Consider the following 9645-nt stretch of genomic DNA (forward strand, 5'->3'; position numbering starts at 1 on the left):
ATTGATTTATGACTGTCCTATAGTTTTAATGTTTTGAACCGGATTAATAAATCATGAGTACATGAGCTAACTGTATGGAATAATATAATAGATTACATCACTCAAGTGGCAAATCTAACTATCCACCCACAGGGATTCATCCACAATCATACGCAGATTTGGATAATATCTCAGCTTTAGGTCTTTTCAGTTACTTGACAATTGGAGGTTCATATGTACCATCTTCACTAGAACTCAGACTATTTTGTGTATTTTAATTTTTATCTCATCAGTCAAAGTTCCTTTTCCTTTCTAATAACAAATGCACTCACTGATAAAGCCATTATCTCCTTGTGCGTCGTGCGTCTCATCCTGTCTCCTATGTAATCTTATCTCTCAGAGTGGAGACTTCTTGTGTTTGGTTAAAATCCTCACACATTACTTTAAGTTTAACAGGTTCAGGTTCCAAGGCGATTAGACTGCATAGTGCATAGACTAAATTAGACTCATCTACTTACATTGAGTGGACAGAAATTAATTTGTTATTTCATTCAATTATTTCTAATCCCCTCAGCTTGAAATTCATTGAGAGGGGGGATGGAAATGTCAGTTTTTACCATGTGTCTGTCCTACTTGGGGTGACAATGTGTGTGAGCTAGAGGAGTTGCAGCTTGTTAAGTGTCTGTGTCGATGTCTGGACATGATAACTGAAGGCCGCTCAGGGTGGCTCCAGACAGCACTTCAGAAGCAGCTGAGCTGAAACAGATGAGTAGAAAATGGGAAGAATGACACAAAAGGGAAGGAATTGGGGGGGGGGGGGGGGGGGGGGGGGTCTCAGAGGAGATAATACAAAAACGTGTTTGTTTTGGAGAATTTGTCTTGGAGTTAAATCTGATTTTTGTAAACCTTCTATTTACAAACAACATCCACGTTTGATAGTGTGCATGGGTGCTATTATAGGAAATTATTAGTATTTGTTCTTGAATTGTTGATAATTGCGAAGAGGGATATTTGATATTTCAAATGGAAAGACAATAGTTTTATACAAATAAAATGACTTTTATTTCATTTTAGCACAGCCACATGAATGTCTAATAGCATTAATGCTTCAATAAATTAAAATGTTTAAAACTTGCATGACAAATTAATTCAATAATTCTGCATTTATTTCCAAAGAAGACGAAGAAGAAGATTTTACCATTTGCCAGCAAAAAAAAAGAAAAACATGCAATACAGTAATAAAAGAAATCAATCGTCAAATAGCCTATAAACATACAAGATAATAATTTATACTAACAGTTTGAACTCTATAATGTAGAATTACATTGTGCACAAGCAAAGAGGACATTGTGTGAATCTCGTGCTTTTCTAATATCACCATGTGTCTATTAATTCGCTTTCTGCAATGTTGCTACATCCGTATTGGAAGTGCACGTGGAAATAAAACACATTGAAACCTTTTATATACAGTATAAGGTGAATGTACATTTAGTATGGATATTTACTAATATGTTTGTGTCTTGCAGTCCATTATATTATTGATGCAGATTACATTACCATTACTGCTGGAGAACTCTTTTTTTACCTAATCATGTAAAGAGCAAAGACAAAAGAAGAGACATCACTGCAACAGCGGTGTCCAGGACTGACTGGTCCATTCGCTGTAGTCTCTGACATATCAGCAACATTGCAAGAAATGGCAAAAACAAAATCGTACCCACACTCCCCCCTCTCTCCACACTCAGGGGTTAGATAGCTTAGATAGCAGACACAAACCTTTCCATATTCCCTGGGTATGAGGGGTGCCGTAAGTAACTGCCTGTGTTGTGACTGATGTGACCCGTGGCTCCATTGTATTGAGAGAAAGAAGCGAGCTGGGCTGGGGAAACCCGGCCGTAATGTTCTGCTGTCTCTGCGGAACCTGGGGGTGAGGAATGGAGACGTCCGGTCATTCCGTACCCCTGGCCGTGGCCTGGCTGTCCATAGGAGCCCTGGCTCGCGTGATGGTGGTGATGGTGGTGTGGGTGTCCATTTGACCCAGAGTAGGCAAACCCAACATGGGGGGCAGAGGAGCGGGAAAGCATTGCCCCTCCGCAAGCCTGGCTCTGGAAACCTGGAGTTCCTCCGAGGCTACACGGGCTTGATACAGGTGGACCTCCCTCTGGACTGAAGTTCCGGCCAGGCTGCGGCATTGTCTCCGCTCCCTGACCTCCACTCCCTAGAACATTGGATGGAGCCGAATGCCCTATGAGGGTGTTGATGCTAAACATGTGGGGCTGTCCGGGACCAAAGCCCGGAGGCGATGGAGACGGGTGGTAGTAGGCAGAGGGCGGCAGCTGTTGAGTGTAGGTAGAGCTGACCGTGACATTCGGGTACACAGAGTTGGCATAGGCTGCTGAGCGGGCGGCAGCAATGTGCACAGGGGTGAAAACGGGTGATTCATGGACATATGCGGCATAGGTGGTGAAGTCGCAGCGCTTGAACCTTTTCCTGCGCCTCAGGAAACTGCCGCTCTCAAACATGTCCTCGGCGTTGGGGTCAAGGGCCCAATAGTTGCCTTTTCCTGGCCGCCCTGGTTCTCTGGGGATCTTGATAAAGCAGTCGTTGAGAGTTAGGTTGTGGCGAATGGAATTCTGCCACTTCTTGGAGTTGTCCCTGTAGAACGGGAAGCGCTCTGTGATGAACTTGTAGATGCCTCCCAGGGTCAGCTTGCGGTCGGGGGAGTTGGCGATGGACATGGAGATGAGAGCGATGTAGCTGTAGGGGGGTTTACCTCGTTGAAGTGGTCTCTTCCTCCGTCGACCCGCACGCGGCTGCTCATCGGTCTGAGGAGGTGGAGGAGGGTCGGAGGCAGGCAAGGAGATCTCCGATGGAGAGTCTTTCTCCAGTTTGACCACTGGCGTCATCATGGAATGGTTTCAAATATCCGACCAAAAACAAGACAATCACATAAAAGTCACTAAGTGCTGCAGGATACAATGCCCTTGAAAACAAACTTTAGACTGTAAGGAAATAAACAAAACAAGAGATCTGCCCAGCAAACAGTCATTCTTCAGACGGAATGACAGATTACAATACTTTTTTTAAATGATCAACTCACTGTCTTTCAGTCCAAAAAAAGAAGTCCCTTGAGAGCTGTAAATTCAGCAGTCCTTTCCAAGTAATTTAATGCTATTTCCAAGCTATTTAAGGCTTATTTATTTATTCCAGTAAAGTCGAGGAGCTCAGGTCGAGGAGCTCAGGTAAGAATACATGCACCATGTGTATCCGAGGTGTATGTGTCTGTGATAATGACTCATGTTGAGTTACCTGAAGACTGTAATAGCTGTGCGGAGCACACCTGAGGGCCACACCTCCCCAAAACATATCACATGCTCTTGACATACCAACTCAGCAGCGCTTATAAGGGTCTATTGTTCCATGTTCTACAAAGTGCACAAGCTATTTGTGATTGATATTTTCTATTTCAAGTGTCTTAACATGTTTTGCTCTGTGGATTTCAAGTGGAAAAAAACAAAATCTGAGAAGATTTTGTTTTAGGTCTTTGAATTGAAAATGATCAATAAATGGACTAAAATGCCATTACATTAACCAATGTCTTATACCTTACACCGAATGCATCATGTTACACCTAATGTACCATCTGATTTATTCTATTTAGACACTTATCGTTTCCATTGACCAGAACAGTCAAAACAAACCTCTTTTCGTCTTACTGTACTATTCAAATCTGCTTATAAAGTCGACCTCAAGTTTATTTTAAAATGTCCAAAATGAGCCTGGTTGTTTTGACGTTTAACACTAAAAGGCCTCCTTAGTGGTAATGTAACCTGTGGATTGTTTTTCTACCTCACTTCCTTGTTTGTTTTGTGCCAGTGGTTGGAGGAGCCAGCTGTGTTAAGCTATGTAAATGTTGTCCAGAGGAGGGCTTGTCCCTGTGCTTGCACCATGCAAAATATGGGCCATCACCATCAATCCCTGGATACAACCAGAGAGACAGGAATAGCAAACTAGAAGATATGGGTCACGAATTGTTTACTGATATTTCACTTGATCACCAGGACCAGAGTGACTTCTAAGACAAAACATAATGGGAAAAAGGTCGTTATAATAACCTTGTGTCCCCAATATACAATAGACCAAAAACACATTCTTAGGTATTCTAAATTGCTGCCCCCCTCCAGAGACCTGAACTGAATTCCTGGGTGCCAGAGATTGAGGCTCAGCTGAAGCCCTCCTGTCAGCGTTAACTCGTGGAATGGGAGTCGTCTGCACTCCAGAGGGCCAGGGTTAACTAGTTTAAGCTCTTAAACAAACACAGAGCAGGGGGAAAATGCGGCAGCACACTCCCAGCGCTCAACACTCCACATCGGGTAAAACACAGCACAGCGGGGCCAGCGTTAGGGCAGAAAGCACCGTGGTGAGGGAAACCGGGAGAGGAGAGAGGAGGAGGTGGGGTTCGTCAGAAAACAACCTGATGAAAGGTTTACTGCGGTGGGGAAGGGTTGGATTGTGGTCCCTGTGCCATGATGTGTCATACTGAGGTGGAGCCACTTGGAATTCCTCAAACCTTAAGAATGACATTCTCGAACCTATGAGATGCCCTGTGCCCTGTTTATTTACCGGTAATAGATACAAATTAATGAGACGAAATTATATTTGTATTTGTTTAGAATCTTGTATCAGTTTGACTGCAAACCAGGCTTCCAGGGAGCCTGATACTCTAGGTTGTTTTGATATGCCACTTAGTAAGTATTAGTTTTGCAACTGTGTCTCTGGCCGTCATTGTCTAGTCTATACAGTAGACTGTATGAATGTGTTTGTGTGTTTCTTCTGAATGCAAACCTGCGGACACCTCTGTCTGGACATCCATAGTCTCCAGTGGGAAGGGATTGGAACATGCAAATACCACAGACATTGGATCCAAGGATGTCTTATCTTGTATAGTTAGTTTGCAAATTTGGCTTTGCTGCTGATTATTATTATTATTATTTTCGGTGTCATCACTAGTTTGGTTTAGAAAATAGGAGTGACAAATAAGTATTTATTCTTTAGATTTTATGGATTCACTTTGTTTGCTGTCTGGCTAAATCCTCCACCTTTTATTATGCAAAGTAAATAAAAACGAAAGGAAACTTTAATAATTTAATAATTGCATTCAAATTATAATTGCCCACAATAATTTGAGTGGTTAATTACGACGTCTGTTGACTCTTGCTGATGATGACAGATGTGTTAGGCACAAAGGTTTTATGAAATCCCACCCTGCGCAAGACAGCTTGTCATGCTTTATGGCTGAGAACAATTATGCTGACTAATTGCTCAGATGTGCAGTTGTCATTGCTAGAGCTCAAACTTCAAGCTCACGCATCATCGCTTTGCCTTTGTACAGTAGCATTGATATGTCTAATATTTGCTTCTTGTGATCTCTTCATCGCTGTGTTTATGCTGCTGGATTTGAATTAGATGAAAAGGGATTCTTTTGTCAACATGTTGTGTGGCATGACGAGAGCTGTGATCAACTAGGATCCAGCATGGATCAGATGGAGAAATGATTAAAGAAAGCTTGTGCGGTGTTAAAGGGTGAAACAAGTTCTTGGATAATAACAGAATGTTTAGCTCTGTGAAAATTATCTTTAATGCTCTCAAGCTCTTAAATGTGAAATGAAATGTGTAGTCACTTTAGTACTTTTCTTAAATCGCTGAACCCTAATGTTGCTGTCATTCACCTGATGTTTTATAGCTTAATGGTCTGACTCAAAGTAATAGCTGTCTTTTTGGATAGAAAAAAAATGTGTGTGCGTGTAAAGTATTTTTATACAATATAACTTGTACAATTAGGGTGGTTGTATTTAGTCTCCTGCTCTTCTATTGAGATATTTACCTCACCTAGACAGGATCTGACAAAATTAGATTAAATGTATCCCCTGAGCAAGCAGGCATGCAGGCTCTATTAGCTCAATGGTAGTAAACATTTCAGCACTTGCGCAGGAAACCAGGTTTAATCTGGGGTAGAAGAGGAAAGTTACATTCGGCCCAGAGTTACAAAATTGGAAAATCTAAAACAATTATTCCCGGTCTCACGCCACGATTTCTGGGATGGGTGTAAAAATCGGCATCTTTGAAACAAAGATGGCACATATGCATTTTATGCCACAGTTGATCTATTTCAGTGTAGACTGACTGAACCCCTTTAAATGAAGCTAAAGTCTCCTCTTTGAAATGTTCCTTGGTTCAGCATCACTGGTGACACTAGTGCTCCTATGATGTGAGGACCCTGGAGCCATGCATTGCTGCCAGTTCAAGGGGCATCTCTACACACTCCTGTGTAGCCTTGAGACACACAAATTGACAAGACTTGTGTGTGTGTGCGCGCGTGCGTGTGTGTGTGCGTGTGTGTGGGGAACATGCAGTTGCTCACATTGCAAAAGGAGCAGCAGGAGTCAAGGCAAATGAAGGGCACTTTGATTTGTGTCAGGCATACACTTCTGGATGTGCCTGAGAGAAACGGCTCTCTATACAAACAAAGACAAACAAATGAGCGATTTGAATTTGAACACTTGACTAACCATTTTATTGTTGCACGCAGGCAGACAGACAGGTGGGGGATGCCACATCAGGAGTGGTGCAGGTTAAACACATCACACAGAGACATGCTGGTCGTGCACGTGCGTGCGTGTGTGTGTGTGTGTGTGTGTGTGTGTGTGTGTGTGTGTGTGTGTGTGTGTGTGTGTGTGTGTGTGTGTGTGTGTGTGTGTGTGAATTAAACTAGGATCTTCTGCAAATTTTTTTTTTAATAGCCCAAAAGCCCCAAAATATATTAGAATGCATAATACCCCAAAACCTGAATTCTTTAATAGCCTTAAAATGTGGCATTTACAGCATTTTGAATGTTAATCTTCCTCAGGCAGCAATTCTGGTTGGCCAGTGTAAGAGCCAGAGAGACAGGCCTCTTGTTTGCATTAGCAGCTGCAGGAGCCTGGTAAAGATGCAAAGTCCTGACGGTTGACTGGCTCCCAACCTGGACCAGTTTACATAACTGAAGCACTGCCCAGGGGGGCTGCCGTTAAATCACTGTGTGTGTGTGTGTGTGTGTGTGTGTGTGTGTGTGTGTGTGTGTGTGTGTGTGTGTGTGTGTGTGTGTGTGTGTGTGTGTGTGTGTGTGTGTGTGTGTGTGTGTGTGTGTGTGTGTGTGTGTGTGTGCGCACGCGCGCGCGCATGTGCGCGTGTGTGCGTGTCTTTTACAAGTTTTGTTTTACCTCACTGTACCTGTACTGTGCATCTTCAGCCCATGTTTAATCAGTGATTTGTAAATAATGATATATATATATATATATATATATATATATATAGCTATACACACACACATACACACTGTATATCGTCCCCACCCTTAACTGATAGACAGTATCTCTTAACCAAACCGTAGCCCACAATTATAGCCACGCCTGACTGCAAATGTCAGTGCATCTCTGTGAGATGAAGCTCTGCTAGGATCTGTGTGTCAACACCTCGTAGATGTCTCAGCCTGCCAGGGCCGCGGCCGCTACACACCTCAGCATTTTTACCCTTACCTGCACCTGAATGGATCCACCGTGTTGCACAATAGGAAGGCACGATAAGATTGGTTACAGCGCTAAAGCGCTACGCTCTGCATTTTTGTTCTACTTCATTACCAAGGATTCATCTGTCTCCCCATTTCTCCCCCCTCTCTCTCTCCATCTCCTACTGTGTCTGTGGGATGTCTGAAAGGGAGACAGAGGAGGAGTTGAGGGGGCTAGAGGTGACCTAGATGGAGGAGAGAGTGGTTTTGGCAAGGTATTTCCCATGAAGTCGGGCCTTTGTTGTGTGCAGCTACACATGCATGGAACCTATGCAGTGGATGTAGGCGTGTTTTGGCGTGGCACGCACTTCAAGCCACATGTGAGGTGCTAGTGCATCTAGGAGAGAAATAAAAATGAATCAAGCCACCTGCTGTATCTTTACTATGGATCAAAATACAGATCTATTAATGATATAGTGTTGTGGAAAGGCAAACAAACACCAATCACTCAAACTATCATTATTATCAAGGATATCCCTTTTTAATTTGATTGTAATTGCTACTGTGCAATTAAACTTGCAACTGTTTGTCACTGGGTTCAATCCAACAAGGCCCTTTTTTGTGTGCTTCCACTGAAAGCCTGGAGCACAGTGATGTGTTTTCTCAGCTGTCAAATGACCTGATGCGTCTTTATTTTCTCTTTCTCTCTTGAAGGGGGTGGGAAGTTGCCTTGCGTGGCCCTGTAGGTGCGTGTCTGTCATTATACCATGTTGAACCGTTTAAATGATTTGATATGAAAACATTTAAACGTTTTGAGTGTAAATACTGTGTGAGTAACCAAACAGGCACTTAAAGGTGAATACATTAGCAGTTCTAGTTCATATAAGAATATGGTGCATAACTGAACCATCAAAGTTGATTAGATATTTAGTTGTTAAATTGGGCCGAATGTAACTTTCCTCTTTAGTAGGCCTCTAGCATAATCCCTGGTGTGTTAACCATATGTTTCTGCAACCATAGCAGAGCATGCAATATGCATGTATATATACATTTTATGAAAGTGTCAACATGTCATCTCTGTAGAATCAGAATATTCTTTGTTGTTGCGCCATAGGCTATTTTGCGCCATAGGCTATTTTATGTTTGCATGTTCTTATGTCATCACCTGAGTGTTGATATGTTTCACCACCAATGTCATCAAGACAAAATCCTGTACTTTACTGACTGTGATTCAGAGGCTGTCTAAAATAACCATGGGGTCATGTTATTGTATACTCTTTATTTTACGGTCGATTGGTATGCAATACATTCTCCAAAGCAGTTTTTCCCAAACCTTTTAGCTCGAAACACAAAAGATAAATATGATTGTGTGGTGTTTGTGGTGAGTTTCTTCAACTCGTTTAAATACGAACTTGAAATTAAACAAACATTCGGGTGGTTCCAAAAAATAGACATACAAGCTATAACGCACTGCACCATGGCTGTCGATAGCTTGTAGATCTATTATTTTGGGCACATGCGGGAGACAGCAGCACAAAATGAAGCCGACGCATAGATGAGCCGACGTTTCCTAAATGGACTGTCACAAGCGATATTCTTAAACAAATATTAAAAATATGGCAAGTTCGCTGAAGTTCTCTAGATGATGCTGAGATAAAAATATTCGTTTAATTTCAAGGAATGTAAATGAGATGAAGAAAGTCACCACTCACCACACACATATCGCTGTAGGACAGTAGTGCGTAGGCTACGAAGGTTTTCGGGAAGAGGATTTGTATTTAAATGAATTTGTGCGGGAGGCCTTATGTGCAGTTTCCCGAAGCCAGTTAATGAGACATGTACAGTAAGGCTGTGCTCGAGAATCTGCAAAGCCATGGGTCACACGTAGCGCCAAATTGGCTGCGCACTGCATAGCCAACTAAGACTTTCGGGAACCGGGTTACCTGCTACGTGAAGTCTTCTGGCGGCCTTAGTGGGCATGTGCACATGCGCTACGCACATGTGCAAGCTACGAACGACCCAAAATCCCGTTGGGGAACCTGTAATGCTAGACCTGTAATGTCTCACTTGACATGAATGGCTAAATATCTGGGAGCTGTAGATGTTTTGGCTGCATGTTCCAT

The 9645-nt window shown here is 42.6% G+C and overlaps 1 protein-coding gene across 1 annotated transcript; it reads right to left on the reverse strand.

Moving 5' to 3' along the window:
• Nucleotides 1-1123: 1123 nt before the first annotated feature.
• foxe1 (forkhead box E1) lies at nucleotides 1124-3252 on the reverse strand. The gene is made up of 2 exons (XM_079500318.1): nucleotides 3080-3252; nucleotides 1124-2875 (listed from the first exon to the last, which is right to left on the reverse strand). Coding segments are annotated over exons 1-2 (1140 nt in total). The 5' UTR covers nucleotides 3081-3252; the 3' UTR covers nucleotides 1124-1736.
• Nucleotides 3253-9645: the final 6393 nt, after the last annotated feature.

Source organism: Electrona antarctica, assembly GCF_951216825.1.
Source record: "Electrona antarctica genome assembly, chromosome: 4".
NCBI lineage: Eukaryota > Metazoa > Chordata > Actinopteri > Myctophiformes > Myctophidae > Electrona > Electrona antarctica.